Here is a 15,248-nt window from a genome sequence, read left to right as displayed (position 1 = left end):
TATTCCCTTTCAGGCAAGAACAAGGTATCGACGGCCCGGTATCCCAACATCCTTACCGTCACCATGTCCGACCTCTACCGTTCTGCTATGAGCGCACGTATAGCAAAACTGCCAGAAATTCCTCACGTCGGAGCTGATGAAGACGAGGAGTCTGCTGATTCCCTTGGATCTCTTCCTGGAAGCGGGCTGGGGCCTCCAGCGTTGTAAGTTTACCCCTACTCGTAGTTATCAGCGGCTTATACCCTTTGGAAGGCCGGCCCATACGCGTAGGAATAAACAGAAACGTGCTCCGAATCCAGAATTTTCACCTATCTCAGCGTCTACTTTCTTTGTCGATGCCGCCCAAGTGGAGGTACCATCAAGAAATCTGGATTGTCGCGTATATTATACACCGCCAAAATTCGCAAATGGGACAGTGATGGTGTGCCACCACGGTGCTGGCTACTCTGGTTTGAGTTTTGCGTGCTTTGCCAAAGAGGTATCCGATATCACCAAAAACGAATGTGGTGTCCTGGCCTTGGATGCTCGACGGCATGGTGGGTGAAAGATTTAGATATCGGTATACCAACAGTTGTCTGATCGACTAGCCTGTAGGGAAGACGACTACCTCTCAGAAGGATGATGATCTATCCATAGATATTCTTGTGGAAGACTTTATCCAGGTCATCAAGACCGTGTTCCCGGAGCCCCAGAAGGCGCCTACGTTACTGGTGAGCAACTTGAGCTTTGCTAAAGTAGCTCCCGAGCTACAATGGCACAGTTAGTCGGCCATAGCATGGGAGGTTCCGTCGTTGTTCGCGCCTGCCCTGTATTCTTGGGCCTGAAGTATAGAGTTACTGGTGTTGCAGTAATTGATGTCGTTGAAGGTAAGTCGTATCACAAGAAATTCTATAGCTTATATTATGGCAGGTTCTGCTCTTGATGCTCTTCCACATATGAACAGCCTCTTGAATGCGCGGCCCGATGGGTTCGACAGTCCTGAGGAAGCGATTGAGTGGCAGTATGTGCTTTCATCGTATGGAATGGCATATCTATTCACTACTTCTTAGCGTTAATACAAAGGCCATACGAAATCCCAAATCGGCGAGAGTGTCGATACCCATGATCGTCAAGCCCTCCGAATCTAATTCTCCCCTTGTGCCAAAATACATATGGCGTACTCCCCTAAGGTCGACGGCGCCTTATTGGAGAAGTATAATTTTCCATTACTACATCGTGCTTTTCCTGAATCAACGTGTTTAAGGCTGGTTTGAAGGCCTTTCTAGCAAATTTCTGGCAGCCCGGACTGCTCGACTTCTCGTCCTCGCAGGAACAGACCGTTTAGACAAGGAGCTCATGATCGGCCAGATGCAAGGCAAATTTCAGCTTATGGTCGTACCAGGCGTCGGTCATATGCTCCAGGAGGATGATCCCACGGGCACAGCCAAGATTTTGATTGATTTTTGGAGGAGAAACGAGCGGTTGGTTGCTGGCATCAAGAAGGTTGGCGAAGCATAATACTAGAGCTCTGTTTGCTTGTACATCTCTCATTACGACTACCCTACATTAAATAAAAGGTTGCATTCAATAGCGGATATCTCGTTAGCTTGTTGCCTTTACAGCTTCGTGTTGTGCCGGCGTCTGGAGGTACAATAAGCAGAGAAATTTTCGGGAAGAAGGTGCCTACCTCAATCTCCACTGGCGGTTCATCAATAAAGTCGGGCACCTTATTCATGTCGGCGAGATATGAGGTGCCTTCTTCCTCTTCTTCCAGTGCCAAAGCATCGAGTTCTAAGCAATGTGTATCAGTGGATGCTACAACAACTGCAAAGGCTTGCCTACCAGCTTCTAGATCCGCCTCGTCAAGTTCGTCAGGTACTGCATATGACCTCCCTAGCGACTCTTGTATTTCATTCGCCTGCTCCAGCAAGTCCTCCATTTCAAAATGCATGTTCTAGGGAGAAATCAGCCCAATCTTATGGAAACGCGCAACACAGAGCAACCTCTATCTTGTCAATATCAATCTTTCCGTATTGTTTCTTCATCTCCTTATTCGCCAGTTGCATAGCATCGACTGTGGCCATTGTGTTCCGCAAGTTCTCTGTCGTAAGAGCGGCTGATTCCATATTGAATGTTTGCTGGGTGAGTTGGGCAAGCTGGCTTTCGTACATCTTCTTCTGCTTCAGAGTGCGGAGTGCCCGCTGCTGGATGGCTTGCTAGACCCGAATACAGATGAGAATATGCCTGGTACGCTGGAGATGGCATACCTTCCCTGGACCGTTTCGTAGCTTGCTCATTTGCTCCTTGTACCGCCCTAGCTCTCCATCGAGCTTCTTTATCTTTACTTCGATGGATGCTATGCGACCATCAGTCTATCATCGCCAATAAATTTGCAGTAATTGCTGAGCGAGAAGGTTGTACTGACCGATGCGATGGCGTCCTGGAGTGTAGGCTTAGGTTTCTTGCTGCTCGATGACCCAAAGATGCGATTCATGGTGTCCTGTAGTCGCGATGGAACAGCTGCGCGATGGGCCTGCGCGATGGTAACGTATTGGGTGGCGGTGACGTGATGAGGCGGTGATTGCCGCTTTGGGTACATATAAACCACTTCTGCAACCCAGACATACATCTTTCATCTCTGCTTCCATCTACCATGTCAAACGTATTCGTATGTCCTTTTCTTCATCCTTCCTCACCTCTTTATCTTTTTCTTTCCCGTGATTACCATGATCTGACCATCGTACGGACAGTTCGACATCACCATCAACGGCAACCCCGAGGGGCGTATCGTCTTCAAGCTCTTCGACGACGTTGTGCCCAAAACTGCCAAGAACTTCCGTGAGCTCGCTACTGGCCAGCATGGATTTGGATACGAAGGCTCCAGCTTCCACCGTATCATCCCCCAGTTCATGCTTCAAGGCGGTGACTTTACCAAGGGTAACGGCACCGGTGGCAAATCCATCTACGGCGAAAAGTTTGCCGGTGAGAACAGAACTCTGCGCTGATAATGAAAAGATGGATCTCATTTTGTTCTATACTAGATGAGAACTTCCAGCTCAAGCACACCAAGCCCGGTATTCTTTCCATGGCCAACGCTGGCAAGAACACCAACGGCTCGCAGTTCTTCATCACGACCGTTGTCACCTCTTGGCTCGATGGTGCTCACGTCGTCTTCGGTATGGCCATTCTCACTCCTACCACTACAAGATTGTCTCTGATTTTACCATCTCACAGGTGAGGTAGTCGAGGGACTGGACCTCGTCAAGAAGATTGAGGGTCTCGGTTCCTCGTCTGGCACGCCCAAGGCCAAGGTCGCCATTTCCAAATCTGGTACCGTGTAGGGAAGTTTTTATTGAAGTAAGCTTAAAGAGAATGCATTAAAGAAGACGACTATATACACTGTACTACGGAGAAATTGAATTGTGCTGTTCAAAAATTTTCGGGGACGAGTGGAAGGTCTTCGATTATCGATTGTGCTGTGGCGCATCGATATGACGTCACTGTAGAAGTAACGCTCATCCGGGCCGCGGGCCGTACTTCCTTGAACGCATTCTACCATCGCCATGTCCGATTCGGCGGTCTTCACTGCATGGCTCAAAGAAAAGGGCGGCACATTTCATAAATCTGTCCAATATGTTCAAGGTAGAATTTTCCTTTGTTTCTGTTATTCTTTCTGCTGAATGATCCTAGTTCCATCTGGATACTCAATCCTTGCAAAAGAAACACTACCTGCAGATTCCACCATAGTATCTTGCCCTTTCGACCTTGTGATCACCAAATCAATCGCACTCAAAGCTCTCTCCAGGCTTTTACCTACCCAAAATCTGTCGAATTGGTCTGAACGGCAATGCATCTCGTCGTATCTGTGCTTTCATCAGATCATAGACGAAGTAAGGTAAGGTCCTTCCAGTCATTGGCCTTGACTGAGTAGGATCACAGCTACATTCCAGAGTTGGCTCACAGACCCTATGTGAATACCCTACCATCGCGTGAAAAGTTGCGTACCGGACTACACTTTTCTCCACTGGAACTCGAGATGTTCAGAGGAACGAACATGTATGGCGCGATTGTGGATCGCGAGAAGGAATGGCGGTGCGAGTGGGAAGCATGTCGCACAGCCGTCTCGAATGTGGATAGCAGATGGGGTGACCTGTTCACCTGGTCAGTCGCTTACTTCGTGTTCAATTCATTCGTTGAAGTATCAACGCAAGGGATCTATTTTTGGCGTCAGCGACACATGTATCCTCTCGCGCCTTCCCGTCTTCAATATTGTCCCGTAATCCCACCCTGCAGTCATCGCCGTCCACAGAGCCCGTCTTACTGCCAGGTATTGACTCTCTCAACCATGCTCGCGCGCAGCCGGTCTCCTGGGTAGTCACACATGACGCTGATACAGAGAATATATCCCTCGTCATCCACACATCCGCTAGTGCCGGCGAGGAACTCTTCAATAACTACGGTGCTAAGCCTAATTCCGAGTTTATCCTTGGCTACGGTTTCAGTCTCCCGAACAATCCGGATGATACCATCGTACTCAAAATTAGCGACAAAAAATGGGAAGTTGGCCGTGAGGCGAAAGGTGCCGAACAAGTGTGGGACGCTTTCCTGTCATTCGTTTCCCAAAACCCGGTGCCGGACTACGAGGACTGGCTTGAAGCAGCAGCTGCTCTTGATGACGCGGTCCATCAGTTAATGGAACAGCTGCCAGCGGAGAAAGGCCCTTCAGCCCGGCTTGAAATGCGTCCTGAAGTAATGGCTATGTTGCATGACTATATTGAAGGTATGAGAAGGCATTATTGCGGCACGGACCAGCATTAATTAATTACACTTTGACAGGCCAGCGAGACATCTTGCAGTCCCTCGTCGAATTTTGCGAGACAAAAAAGCAGCTTGCGGTTGAAATGGCCAAGGCTGAAGGCATTGACCTAGTTTTTGACGACGATGACTGAGTACTTGCATTGGCGTCTCGTTGAAAGTAAGTACGGGTACCCTCCGTCATTTTTTTCTAGAAAATATGTACAACAATGGCTTTTATTGTGAGATATTCGAGCTTCTCATGGCACGACAGTCAGTCGCCGTCTGGGTTCTCGTAGCGATCTACTTACGTGTTGCTTATTTCCGAGGGGATTTCGTAGTATATAAGCTGGTATATTTTGTAGTTAGTCCCCATGTCGCGTTTGCCACAAATGTAAACCATTTTTGCCACTCACTTTGTTTGAGAACGGCCCCGCGATTCTAACATTCATGACACACGTAGAACACATCCTCGTTTTTACGGCACTTGTTGTGTATCGTAAATCATAAGTTCAATTAGTGAGAAGTTCGAGTTCTGCATAAAGTAAGGTTATGTGGGGTAATTCAAGGGATAAAACAGGGTTTTATTGTTACGTAGTTGGGCACGGCACCTCTATTGTAGCCTGATTATTCACTTCATCTGTAAACGTTTTCCTTCTAGTCTTCTTACTATTCTTGCTCAGGCAGAGATCTGCTCTCTTCACAGCTCCAACAGATTGCGGTCTGAACGCATGCAACAGCTTGCTCATGTTGATTTTAGCAGGGTGGAATGCGAGCGTAATTATGTATTAAGAAGAAACATCCCGAACTGAATAATGGACATATATAGACAACACTTTCAATCCTGGTGTAGTCCATTTATATCTCCCCTCGACGAAGTTGAGGGTTTTCTCATCCCCAAGCCTACATTATCTCCGGTGGTAGAGCGCCTCTGTGGTGGTGTGCCCAATCTGAAACGCGACGACGGGATGCTACCATCTACATCAAGTGAAGTTCGTCCTGGAGATCGTGGTGGTGACAGAGTGCTATATGCAGAGACACGCGGAGAAGGTGGCGGGAACGTAGGGGACTGGGCTGGATAAGGGGAGCGAGGACGGGGAGCAATGATCCCTTCATCCTTCCGGGGTTTGGATAGCATGGAAAATATGGAACGGAAAAGAGACATTCGTTGTTGTGGAACTGCGTGACTTGTTGTGGGAGAACTGATATCTATAACGACGCGGTACATATTAGAGGACATACAGAGGGCTCAGAGAATGCTCACCGCTTGATGTGGGCAGTGCGTTATCATTTGCGCTGAGGCTTAGGAATAAGAACAAGGGCATTAGCCAGACGCATATTCCAAAGAACGTGGCTATATCCTTGAAACCATAGGAAATGGGCGTTGGGCCACCGCGATACGTTCTCAGATGATTCTGGTAGTCTGCAGTGACTTTGGAGAAGTGAAAGAACCAGAGGAAGTGGTCGACAATGACCAGAACGCAGGAGGATATGAAGGACGGCGATGAAAGGGAGATAAGCGGCCAGGTTTTTGAAAAGTTTTGCAGATACACAACGTGGCAAATGATGGAAAACGCCGTCAGCGTGATGGGGAGTGAATCCGAGATGCATAGTACGACATGCAGACATATTATGGCCTAGATGAATGAACATTTAACACGCAAGAAATTAGGAGATGTGAATGTAATCCTGACGTATATTCCCCGCTGACCGATAGTTTTGGCTAGACGGGAGTGTTCTTCGATTAATTCGGATATGTACAGCAGGCCGCTGGCTGGTCAAGGAAACGATGAATTTTTACGGAGGTATAATGATCATTGGCCACATACCAAGCGCTAGTATAACAAAAGCAAATGAAGCCAGAACTGCCGCATAACTTGTAGACACCACTTTTCAGCTAAGGTCGTCGGACAAGGCGGCTGTTTGCCCACCTGATATAGTGCAGAAGACCCATGATGCGCGCCTAAATGATACTATACACAAGAAATAAGCATTTAGTCCAGTAAAATAGCGATGAAACACACAGATTGGGCGATGATTCGCTATGAAGATTCGTTGAGGAGTCGTAACGTGGAGTTCATGTCCAGGTTTTCGCGTGGAATGATCTTCGCGACGTGTTAGGACAGTCCACGTGGGATTCCTTTTCCGGACACCACTACCCTTGACTCTTGCCTTCACGCACCGCCGCGATACCCTCCTCTATAATGAGCAACCTCGAGAGTAAGGACTCTGCATTTTTCCCAGTCGTTTTACTCACTTCTGTGTAGAGACTTTATTCCAGCTCAAGGTTGTTAGGTCTCTTCTTTCTCCGTACAACCTCATTAACGAAGGCCACAGTTCACAGCAAAGACCCTTAACCGCCAGGCTAAGAAGGCACAGAAGGATGAGAATACTGAGAAATCTCGCCTGAAAAAGGTCCGTTTGGTTCCTCGACATTTCCGACCTGTTCGACTTTATCTCTCGCAGGCCCTTCAACAAGGAAATAATGATGGCGCCCGGATATATGCATCGAATGCTATTCGCAAGAAGAGCGAAGCCCTTAACCTTTTACGGCTATCGAGCCGCATAGATGCAGTGGCAAGCCGCGTGGAGACGGCCGTAACGATGCGACAAGTGACTGGAAATATGACTTCTGTGGTGAAGGGCATGGACAGGGCTATGGAAAGCATGAACCTCGAAAGGGTGCGTCACCGTGTCACTGATCACTCTCCATTTTCTTCAACGTGATGTCTACCTCAGATTTCTCTTGTGATGGACAAGTTCGAGTCGCAATTTTCAGACCTTGATGTGCAAACGTCGTATATGGAGGATACTATGGCTGCTACTAGCGCAGTATCTACGCCACAAGATCAAATCGACCAGCTTCTGCGCCGGACTGCGGAGGAGGCTAATATAGAGCTACAGCATGATCTTGCCGCAAAGGATCTTGCTGCTGTGCCAGATCTATCGCCTCGAGAGAAGATTGGAGAAGAGGATGATAAGTTGGCGGAGAGATTGAGGGCCCTAAGGCCTGCTACATAGTCAGTCTACCCGGCAATTCAGTAGACATGTTGTAGGATATGGCAAAGTGGACACTTTTGTTGTGTATCACACGTTTGTATGTATGGAAATCATTAATTAGGACCTAGGAATCATAAAATGGGCGTACAACCTAATACTTAAGAACATAAACGTGCAGTAATCAATAACATGTATCAGAAAGCATTGCAGAATGACGAGCGTAAGACAAATACGTGACCCGAAATCATTAAAGATATGCATGAAGAAAAAATAGTACACGAATAGATGCAAGAATACAGGTAAATGATTCTAAATGTGGAATAGGAAATTGAAGCGAAAAAAATAAGATATGTCGAAGAATAATATGTACAGAATGAGAAACAAAAATATGACACGCACAGAAAATGATGAGGGCGTGCGCTTTTCAACACGGTTCAAGCGTTTTGTAGGATTACCCGAACCAGATTATCCAACAGGTGTTTCTTCCCTTCCTCGCCAAGGTTTTGCGAGTTGTCCAACAACTGCCCTGTGCGGGCGATGATACCCGTAGGACCATCGAAAGGAATATCGTGAGCGTCGAAACGGTGGACATCTACATGATACCGTCAACTCCAACCTCAGAAAGTTCATGTAGTTTGACTCACATTGCTTAAATGTAGTATATTGCTCGTTGCTCAAAGCATTCCTGAACATCTCAGCAATTTCCTTACCCACTTTCGATCGCTCCTCGGCAGATTTGGCAGCTGCGCACCTCAATCCATTCCTTGATGAAGCGCTGCGGCTTAGCGCAGCAATGGTACCGGAAGGTATGAGTGCATCTTCCCTCACTTTTCTCGGGGCCCACGCCAAGCCCAAACCCAGATCTAGCGACCTTCCCTTGGTAGCAGAACGATAGGCCGACACTTGGAGTTGGTGTAGGCTCAGCGTTTGACCTCAACATGGGCTGTCCGCCACGCTTGCTTGACTGCTGTCATTTCACGGTCTCCCTTGCCTGCGTCTTTCCACCACCTCCCGTTCCCGTTCCTCTGCCTCCCGATCGCTCATCCCGCTTCCTCTTGTACTCTCGCTCATATTACTGACTGTAGGTGAAGGGACAGGAGGTTCGAAAGAAAATGGCCCATGAGGTATGCTGACAAGTCGTGCGACGCCAGACCCAAGCATCCGCTTCCCAGTATTCCTGCCTAAACTTGATGATAGACCATTGGTTCCGGTAGTCGATTTGCTATGATTGGTCGATGAAGATGCACCCGTGTATTCGGGTTCGAGCGGTGCAATGGGAGGTGCGGCACGGTGTGATCGTCGTCGCTTTGGCGGCTGTAGTGGAATATCTTTCTGCGTCCCACCGGATCTCGATGACCCGAACCCCGAAGGTTCACCATTCCGGCTTGCGTTGCTTAGACTGTCACCGCTTCTGTTGTGACTATATGCGCCGGTCATAGTCGTACTCACGGAATTACCGCTGGCAGTCCTTGAGATGAGCCCACCTGCACCCCACCCAGGCCGCTCAAAATCGAAAGAACCGTGTCTTGTCGATCGGACTATGGAACCCTTCACGCTCTTCACACCAGAACGATGCCCGGGCTTGAAAGCATCGTTCCTCTTTTTCCCTTTGTCCGAGACCGGCTCCGACTCCGTCCGTTCCTTCTCTTCGTCTACAACGGACATAACACGATAAAGATGAGTCGAGTCTATGGAATCCTTTCTTTGACTGAGCCTGGGAGGCGACGTGCCTGGTCGTGAGGGTGTTGCGGGCGTATGAGTTATTCTCGGTATAACGTCGTTGCCTCCCGTTAAAGTTGTGGCACGCCGAGGTTGAGGTGCTGCAAGTTGTATCGCACGCTGTACAGGCGTTGTCGGTGTTGTTGGCGAAGGTGGTGTGTCTATTTGAGTCTGCGTTCTGCGGTGCTTGATCGGACTAGAAACAACAGGCGGAGCCGGTGAATAGGGACGAGGACGGTCATCAAAAGTAGACGAGGTTGGTGACATTACGAGAGGGTTACGGACTAGTACCAAGTCAGTTAGTGAAGCGCAGACGTCTGTGTCAGAATGTTAGTAAGTACCTGAAAATAGCTTAGACGCTTTGAAAAAGGTATCCCGTCTGGAGCTGTATGACGCAGTGGTGGATGTTGACGATTCTAGTGGGTCGATGGATGTAGGTTTCGCTTTGGAATCTCCGAAGTGCGAGTGAAGGGAAAGGGGAACTCTGGGCAAGGGTGGTAGTATTGGATCATGGTTATTGCCACGTATATGGTAATTTGGAGACTCGGGCTGAAGAGGAAGCGGGGGTGCATCGGCAGAACTCTGGAGATCAGGTGTAGTGGGACGTGTGCTGCTTATGGACGATTTTCGTGAACCGGAACGGCGAGCGCCGCTGAGAGGAATTCCAAAAAGGTTATGAAGCTTTTTACGTGTAGATAGTTTGGGAGTACTAGGTCTCGATCCAGCGACACTTGATGGATTTTCATTCTCCTGAGCTAGGATGTTGGGCTTAGGGATGGGAACGGGAACCCTCCTCTTGCCCTTGGGCGTGGGAGGTTTGACAGTAGTATTAGTGGCGGTGGTTGTGGAAGAAAGAGGTCGAGATGGATGTAGGGTGGGTGGCTTCGAGCTTGGCGTGTGGCACCTTTGTTCCAATGGTGCTCGACTAGATATACTAGATTGCCGGGAGTGTGTTGAAATATCAGCTGCATAGCCTTGAGAGAGCTCTGAAGCGACAGGTTCTATATCGACAGACGCCCCAGCTTTCGTTCGAGAACGCGAACGTGAACGGGTGATGAAGCTGTAGAACTGGCTGGGTGTCGGTTAGGAAAAGGACACGATGGATTAAGGACACACCCTGTTCTCCGACTTTGACTTTCTCGTTGGCCGTTCATCATCTCGAGAGGCGTACATGTCTTTGGATGTCGGCTGCTGGGAGGAAGGATGCGAGTCGGCATAATCCGACAAACGGACTTTGGTGGCTTGATTAGACTATTGAAGTAATTATAAAGGAATCGAACAAGGGGTATGGCGGGCGAAGAAAGGCCTACCTGGAAAATAGCACTGTATCGACGGGAGGTGCTGTGAGAGCGTAACAATGAAGAAAACTACGAGCAACACGTGTTAGGCACACTCTATATTGGTCGCGGGATCAATGAAGTACTGACGTCCGTTGGTATCTTGTCCAGGAGACTGAGGCTCCGCCTGGCACGCCTCTGGTGCGTCGACGAGGTCGTGGCCGTCGATAGAGTCAGGACCGAGTCTAGACGGGGGCTAACGTCGGCAGTAGAAGGCACACTTGTTGATGGCGCGAAGGACGAGACGCTGGGCGCGTATTCCAGATTTTGGCGACCAGCCATCCCTTGCCAGCCTTCAGTACGACGAGGAAAGCGCTGAGCAGGTCGTACCAGTTGGCGTTGAGGAGCTACCTAGTAATATAGCTCGAATTGGTATATACCCGCTGATTACGTCTTTATGCCAGATAAAAATTATCTATATTTCAAAAATAGAAATTCAAAATCCGGACGCCCACGTGACTGCGCACGCCATCCTTCCCTCATGCCGACCTTATACATCCACTACAGTCTGAACATGATGACGCCAATTTTCTCTTACCATGTCGTTTGCCAGGGTTGTAGCCCCAAGAATCGCTCGTATATCCAGCAAAAATCGCATCGCTCGCCGCATATCAACAGCACGGCCTCATTTTCCCTGCGTTGAAGCTCATGCTCTCCGGGAGTCTCAAATTCGTCGAAAAATATCCGGAACGTCGGTAGCTACCAAGGAGGAAGAGGAAGAGACCGGCCCAGAGCCGCCTTATGCTCGTCCAAATCCAAAGACTTACAGCGTCTATCATCATTCATCTTCTCTGCCATTGGCATATGGCGCTTCTCTGCCCGAATTCGACATAGCGTATGAAACGTGGGGCTCACTATCGCCGGCAAGGGATAATGTTATTCTGTTGCATACGGGACTCTCGGCGTCTTCACATGCTGCATCCACCTCGCTAAACCCTGCAGACGGTTGGTGGGAAAAGTTTATAGGTCCCGGAAAAGCCTTGGATACGAATCAGTTCTACATAATATGTACGAATGTGTTGGGCGGATGTTACGGCTCAACAGGTCCATCATCTATCGATCCTTCGACAGGACGGCATTATGCAACAAATTTTCCCATTCTATCGGTATTCGACATGGTGCGAGCCCAGTTTTACCTTCTCGATCACCTAGGCATCGACCGGCTGTATGCTAGCGTGGGTTGTTCCATGGGTGCCATGCAGAGCTTGGCTGCGGGATGGCTGCACCCCGAACGAGTGGGAAAAGTTGTTAGCATCAGTGGTACTGCCCGAAGTTCGCCTTCTGCTGTTGCAATGAGGTATGCCCAACGGAGTGGTACGCAGATCCCGCCAGACAGGTAGACACCGTTGCTAACATTGAACAGTCCTCATGGCAGATCCAAACTGGAACAATGGTTTTTACTACGATGGCCTTCCTCCGCACATTGGCATGAAGTTGGCGCGACGTATGTCACCTCAAAAAATAATGTGACGCGGACTTATTAAATTTCTTAGAAATTGCTACAATCACGTACCGCTCAGGCCCAGAATGGGACCTCAGATTTGGGCGACAGCTTCGTCCAGTTTCCGAGAGTTTGGCTTCGGAAAAAAAACCACGCGCGCCCGCACTGTGTCCAGATTTCCTCATCGAAACTTACCTCGATCATCAAGTATGTGTTTTCTCTCTAATCCAGCTGTAATCAGGGCTAACGCCTTGCTTAGGGCGAACAATTCTGTCTGAAATACGATGCCAACTCCCTCATTTACATCTCCAAAGCGATGGACCTTTTTGACATGACAAAGGAAGCGCTCTCCGATCTTCGCTTAGAGCCTATTTATAAGGGCAATGGCCACTTGTCTCCCATTCAGCCGCACAAAACATCACATTCAAAATCGCATCCGCCTCCTTCGAACCCACCTCGGTATTTGCCTTCGCTTGCCAAAGGAATGAAACCATTAGCCAAAATTCCAGTGATGGTGCTTGGCGTTCAGAGTGATATTCTTTTCACTATTGAGCAGCAGAGGGAAGTTGTCGATGCTTTGCGCATGGCTGGAAACGATCAAGTTGTCTATTATGAATTGGGCGGCGTTTGGGGACATGACACATTCTTGTAAGTCCAGACCAATCCTTGGCGGAGCGCAGCTCAACGTATCCCCTCAGGTTGGACGTTCTGAACGTTGGGGGCGCGATCCGAGGCTTTTTATCATGACAGTGGAATTTTGTGTAGTATTAAATAATACCCATCTTTTATATCCGGTTCGCTACGGACAGCATTCTCGGACCTCGATTTCGGACCAGCCCCATCTTTGCTGCCTTCTTCGCATTTGATAGACTGTATTACAAGGCTGAAGGAAGAATGTTTGTTTTAGAGACTAGTGAGAATTGTAAGCCAGTTCACGCTTCTGCTCCAAGATTGAGAAACTTGGTACGCTTGACGGCAATCTGAGCCGGAGTGTACGAGCTGAGTGAGATTTCGCTGGCATAGAACTTAAAGGAACTGCAGACGGCCATACTTAAGTATGCTTAAAGGTGTATCTGAGTATGTACGCGAATGACCGAATCACATGTGTTTTCACCAGAGCTGACAGTGAGGGTCGGACCGGAGTAGCCGACGACCTTCACTCACGATGGCCAACGATGACGCTCCCGACAATGCACCACAGGCTCCAGCAGCACTCGCCACCAGCAGAACCATCTCCAGACGTCCAGAGCAGTACGATAGTGTCGTCTCCTGTACAGATTCCATCCACGACGGATACGACGCCTGCGGTGAACAACGTTGACGACAGAGCCCAGCTCATCTCGAGAGCGCGTTCATTCCTAAGATCTCCTTCCATACAACAACAAGATATATTCTCAAAACGGAGGTTTCTCCTTGACAAGGGTCTCAATGAGGTTGAGATAGAAAGCTTGTTACGGGAGCTGGTATGTTTCTTGAGCCATCAGAGAGAGCGTCTTGGGACTCATCATTTCCCGGTAGCCACCTCAGCTTCCCATAGTACCACCACGAACGTACCCACCTCCGCCACCATCTAACCTTCCGAATCTTCTTCTTGGAATATTCAGAATATTTTCTTGGCTGTTAGGTGGTTCTGCAGCGCTTGTGCTCATATATTACGTGGGTCAGATCTGCCAAAACCGACTTTTCTTTCTGAAATGTTCTTTAGCGCTTTCTTCTGCCACGGGTCACGCGTACCGCAACCGCTCGCCATTCTCTTCGGGAACACCATAGCACACTCCTCCGGAATCTCACCACTTCGCTCGCCTCTCTCAAAGAATCTCAAGCGGAGAATTTGACCTTACTTCCGAAGCCTGACAAGTTCAGAGAGCCCTCTGGATTCTCGGATTGTCGCTCGCTGAAGGACATTCTGCGTGAGTGTGAAGAGAAGAAGCTCGAGCCTTCCGACATTCCACCTTTGACACTACTGCGATGCGGCATTCAGGAATTTGGTGTCGGTAAGGAGCAAGCTGAGGCAAATCCCACGACAGAGGATCTCTTCAGGCTCATGGAGAGCCACGTCCCTTGGCTTCTTACTGACGAAGGTGTCCAGTATGAGGTGCGCTTGTCTACCTGTTCTCTCCGCGATAGGCTCTAATTCGAATCATATATAGCACAAGCTATGGGAGACTCTGACCACTTTGACCGTATTCAAGTCACTTCCCGAAAACACACATCCGTCAGATAATGTTCGTTGGACATTTGATCCTCCGACTCCGCCTGTGCCGTCTCCGCTTCTCACATCCCTAAACGACCTCTCTGCCGCTCTTCCACGCGACGCGAAAACCAAGACCACGGCATTGCAGCATACACTGCAGTCGCTGTCTGATTTGACTGGGTATATTAGTGCTCAAGTGTATGTTCCTTTCCGTCCTTATTCGGCAAGTGGTCAGTCGAATAGTGGCAATACTCCACCAACGCCCGCGGAGGAACTGAAGCGCGAAATAAGAGCATTGAAAGGTCTTGTTTTGAATAGGTAAGTTCCTTCTCTCTGGCTCTTCGTTCACTGACTGATTCGTCTAGGCGTTCCTTTATGCCGCTCATCCCGAGAGCTGGTAGTTCTTCAGCACTGTCACAATCTGTTCCGTAGAAATCAATGTATAAAATACTATGCTTGGCATGCGATAGCATACAGTCATGCTTAAAGCCATGGCCAGCTGGCTCAAAGCTGGCAAACGTTTGAGAAATATTGCAACTCGATCTCCCGGTTAAGCCTAAGCAGACTCATATCTTTTCACAGGCAAGCAGTTTAACGAAGCTGTACTTGATTATGAATGGCCAAAGATGCTGCGGTATCCATCAGGTTATCGGTAGCAATGCCAACTTACACTCTGTAAAATTGTATGCGTGGCATCGGTCTAGTCAATCTGTTCATTCTGAGCGCGTGGACAGTGATACCACATATCATTGAAGGAGGCCTCACGGTATATTCGGTTTACGAC

At 48.8% G+C, this 15,248-nt stretch overlaps 9 protein-coding genes across 9 annotated transcripts; 6 read left to right on the top strand and 3 right to left on the bottom strand.

The window, feature by feature from the left end:
* Window positions 1-59: 59 nt before the first annotated feature.
* EV420DRAFT_1527959 (Alpha/Beta hydrolase protein) lies at window positions 60-1,498 on the top strand (the record flags this gene model as incomplete). Its single annotated transcript, XM_060472484.1, has 7 exons — window positions 60-203; window positions 253-536; window positions 595-710; window positions 761-866; window positions 910-1,000; window positions 1,050-1,192; window positions 1,244-1,498. Exons 1-7 carry the CDS (start codon window positions 64-66, stop codon window positions 1,495-1,497), a joined length of 1,134 nt encoding a protein of 377 aa, XP_060333670.1. The 5' UTR covers window positions 60-63.
* On the bottom strand, window positions 1,499-2,571 carry EV420DRAFT_1527953 (vacuolar protein sorting-associated protein 60). The gene is made up of 6 exons (XM_060472483.1): window positions 2,405-2,571; window positions 2,247-2,351; window positions 1,983-2,195; window positions 1,822-1,933; window positions 1,667-1,770; window positions 1,499-1,620 (listed from the first exon to the last, which is right to left on the bottom strand). Exons 1-6 carry the CDS (start codon window positions 2,471-2,473, stop codon window positions 1,582-1,584), a joined length of 642 nt encoding a protein of 213 aa, XP_060333669.1. The 5' UTR covers window positions 2,474-2,571; the 3' UTR covers window positions 1,499-1,581.
* EV420DRAFT_1746234 (cyclophilin) lies at window positions 2,572-3,426 on the top strand. Its single transcript, XM_060480158.1, has 4 exons — window positions 2,572-2,647; window positions 2,730-2,961; window positions 3,021-3,155; window positions 3,214-3,426. Exons 1-4 carry the CDS (start codon window positions 2,633-2,635, stop codon window positions 3,318-3,320), a joined length of 489 nt encoding a protein of 162 aa, XP_060333668.1. The 5' UTR covers window positions 2,572-2,632; the 3' UTR covers window positions 3,321-3,426.
* Window positions 3,427-3,542: 116 nt separating this feature from the next.
* On the top strand, window positions 3,543-4,928 carry EV420DRAFT_1619368 (SET domain protein; the record flags this gene model as incomplete). The annotated part of the gene is made up of 5 exons (XM_060475463.1): window positions 3,543-3,621; window positions 3,670-3,869; window positions 3,911-4,158; window positions 4,179-4,759; window positions 4,816-4,928. 5 exons carry the CDS (start codon window positions 3,543-3,545, stop codon window positions 4,926-4,928), a joined length of 1,221 nt encoding a protein of 406 aa, XP_060333667.1.
* Window positions 4,929-5,365: 437 nt separating this feature from the next.
* Window positions 5,366-6,855, bottom strand: EV420DRAFT_1527929 (DUF396-domain-containing protein). The gene is made up of 7 exons (XM_060472482.1): window positions 6,798-6,855; window positions 6,705-6,746; window positions 6,603-6,649; window positions 6,468-6,547; window positions 6,038-6,410; window positions 5,478-5,982; window positions 5,366-5,413 (listed from the first exon to the last, which is right to left on the bottom strand). Exons 2-6 carry the CDS (start codon window positions 6,725-6,727, stop codon window positions 5,612-5,614), a joined length of 894 nt encoding a protein of 297 aa, XP_060333666.1. The 5' UTR covers window positions 6,728-6,746; window positions 6,798-6,855; the 3' UTR covers window positions 5,366-5,413; window positions 5,478-5,611.
* A 70-nt stretch (window positions 6,856-6,925) lies between these two features.
* On the top strand, window positions 6,926-7,896 carry EV420DRAFT_1527925 (Snf7 family). Its single transcript, XM_060472481.1, has 5 exons — window positions 6,926-6,993; window positions 7,041-7,060; window positions 7,111-7,188; window positions 7,240-7,455; window positions 7,513-7,896. The coding sequence occupies exons 1-5, from the start codon at window positions 6,978-6,980 to the stop codon at window positions 7,792-7,794; spliced, it is 612 nt and encodes a 203-aa protein (XP_060333665.1). The 5' UTR covers window positions 6,926-6,977; the 3' UTR covers window positions 7,795-7,896.
* Window positions 7,897-11,294, bottom strand: EV420DRAFT_1527922 (uncharacterized protein). Its single transcript, XM_060472480.1, is given in 8 exon segments — window positions 7,897-8,365; window positions 8,418-8,649; window positions 8,706-8,759; window positions 8,779-9,776; window positions 9,834-10,560; window positions 10,609-10,743; window positions 10,803-10,859; window positions 10,920-11,294. The coding sequence occupies 8 exon segments, from the start codon at window positions 11,109-11,111 to the stop codon at window positions 8,208-8,210; spliced, it is 2,553 nt and encodes an 850-aa protein (XP_060333664.1). The 5' UTR covers window positions 11,112-11,294; the 3' UTR covers window positions 7,897-8,207.
* Window positions 11,295-11,301: 7 nt separating this feature from the next.
* On the top strand, window positions 11,302-13,316 carry EV420DRAFT_1330910 (Alpha/Beta hydrolase protein). The gene is made up of 5 exons (XM_060468806.1): window positions 11,302-12,143; window positions 12,193-12,273; window positions 12,323-12,477; window positions 12,530-12,918; window positions 12,969-13,316. The coding sequence occupies exons 1-5, from the start codon at window positions 11,369-11,371 to the stop codon at window positions 13,015-13,017; spliced, it is 1,449 nt and encodes a 482-aa protein (XP_060333663.1). The 5' UTR covers window positions 11,302-11,368; the 3' UTR covers window positions 13,018-13,316.
* Window positions 13,317-13,472: 156 nt separating this feature from the next.
* Window positions 13,473-14,959, top strand: EV420DRAFT_1527919 (uncharacterized protein; the record flags this gene model as incomplete). The annotated part of the gene is made up of 5 exons (XM_060472479.1): window positions 13,473-13,733; window positions 13,789-13,926; window positions 13,976-14,365; window positions 14,421-14,782; window positions 14,830-14,959. Coding segments are annotated over 5 exons (1,218 nt in total), but the record flags the coding sequence as incomplete, so codon positions are not given.
* Between the last annotated feature and the right edge of the window lie 289 nt (window positions 14,960-15,248).

This window comes from Desarmillaria tabescens (assembly GCF_030435595.1).
Source record: "Desarmillaria tabescens strain CCBAS 213 chromosome Unknown EV420scaffold_10, whole genome shotgun sequence".
Taxonomy (NCBI): domain Eukaryota; kingdom Fungi; phylum Basidiomycota; class Agaricomycetes; order Agaricales; family Physalacriaceae; genus Desarmillaria; species Desarmillaria tabescens.
Note: the sequence above shows the minus strand (reverse complement) of the source record. Positions and strands in the feature narration are given on the sequence as shown.

Excerpts from the sequence above, each read along its gene's own strand:
- EV420DRAFT_1527953 (XM_060472483.1), bottom strand. The coding sequence starts at position 2,473 with ATGAATCGCATCTTTGGGTCATCGAGCAGCAAGAAACCTAAGCCTACA. Across the intron at positions 2,352-2,404 it reads TCCAGGACGCCATCGCATCG|ACTGATGGTCGCATAGCATC; the intron begins GTCAGTACAACC and ends TGGCGATGATAG. Across the intron at positions 1,934-1,982 it reads TTGATATTGACAAGATAGAG|AACATGCATTTTGAAATGGA; the intron begins GTTGCTCTGTGT and ends ATTTCTCCCTAG.
- EV420DRAFT_1746234 (XM_060480158.1), top strand. Across the intron at positions 2,962-3,020 it reads CTACGGCGAAAAGTTTGCCG|ATGAGAACTTCCAGCTCAAG; the intron begins GTGAGAACAGAA and ends GTTCTATACTAG. Across the intron at positions 3,156-3,213 it reads TGGTGCTCACGTCGTCTTCG|GTGAGGTAGTCGAGGGACTG; the intron begins GTATGGCCATTC and ends ACCATCTCACAG.
- EV420DRAFT_1527929 (XM_060472482.1), bottom strand. The coding sequence starts at position 6,727 with ATGGGTCTTCTGCACTATATCAG. Across the intron at positions 6,411-6,467 it reads TCGGTCAGCGGGGAATATAC|GCCATAATATGTCTGCATGT; the intron begins GTCAGGATTACA and ends TCATTCATCTAG. Across the intron at positions 5,983-6,037 it reads CGCACTGCCCACATCAAGCG|ATATCAGTTCTCCCACAACA; the intron begins GTGAGCATTCTC and ends GCGTCGTTATAG.
- EV420DRAFT_1527925 (XM_060472481.1), top strand. Across the intron at positions 7,189-7,239 it reads AGAAATCTCGCCTGAAAAAG|GCCCTTCAACAAGGAAATAA; the intron begins GTCCGTTTGGTT and ends TATCTCTCGCAG. Across the intron at positions 7,456-7,512 it reads AAAGCATGAACCTCGAAAGG|ATTTCTCTTGTGATGGACAA; the intron begins GTGCGTCACCGT and ends TGTCTACCTCAG.
- EV420DRAFT_1527922 (XM_060472480.1), bottom strand. The coding sequence starts at position 11,111 with ATGGCTGGTCGCCAAAATCTGGAATACGCGCCCAGCGTCTCGTCCTTC. Across the intron at positions 10,860-10,919 it reads TGGACAAGATACCAACGGAC|TTTTCTTCATTGTTACGCTC; the intron begins GTCAGTACTTCA and ends TGTTGCTCGTAG. Across the intron at positions 9,777-9,833 it reads AGCGTCTAAGCTATTTTCAG|TCCGTAACCCTCTCGTAATG; the intron begins GTACTTACTAAC and ends ACTTGGTACTAG.
- EV420DRAFT_1330910 (XM_060468806.1), top strand. The coding sequence starts at position 11,369 with ATGTCGTTTGCCAGGGTTGTAGCCCCAAGAATCGCTCGTATATCCAGC. Across the intron at positions 12,274-12,322 it reads TGGCATGAAGTTGGCGCGAC|AAATTGCTACAATCACGTAC; the intron begins GTATGTCACCTC and ends TAAATTTCTTAG. Across the intron at positions 12,919-12,968 it reads TGGGGACATGACACATTCTT|GTTGGACGTTCTGAACGTTG; the intron begins GTAAGTCCAGAC and ends GTATCCCCTCAG.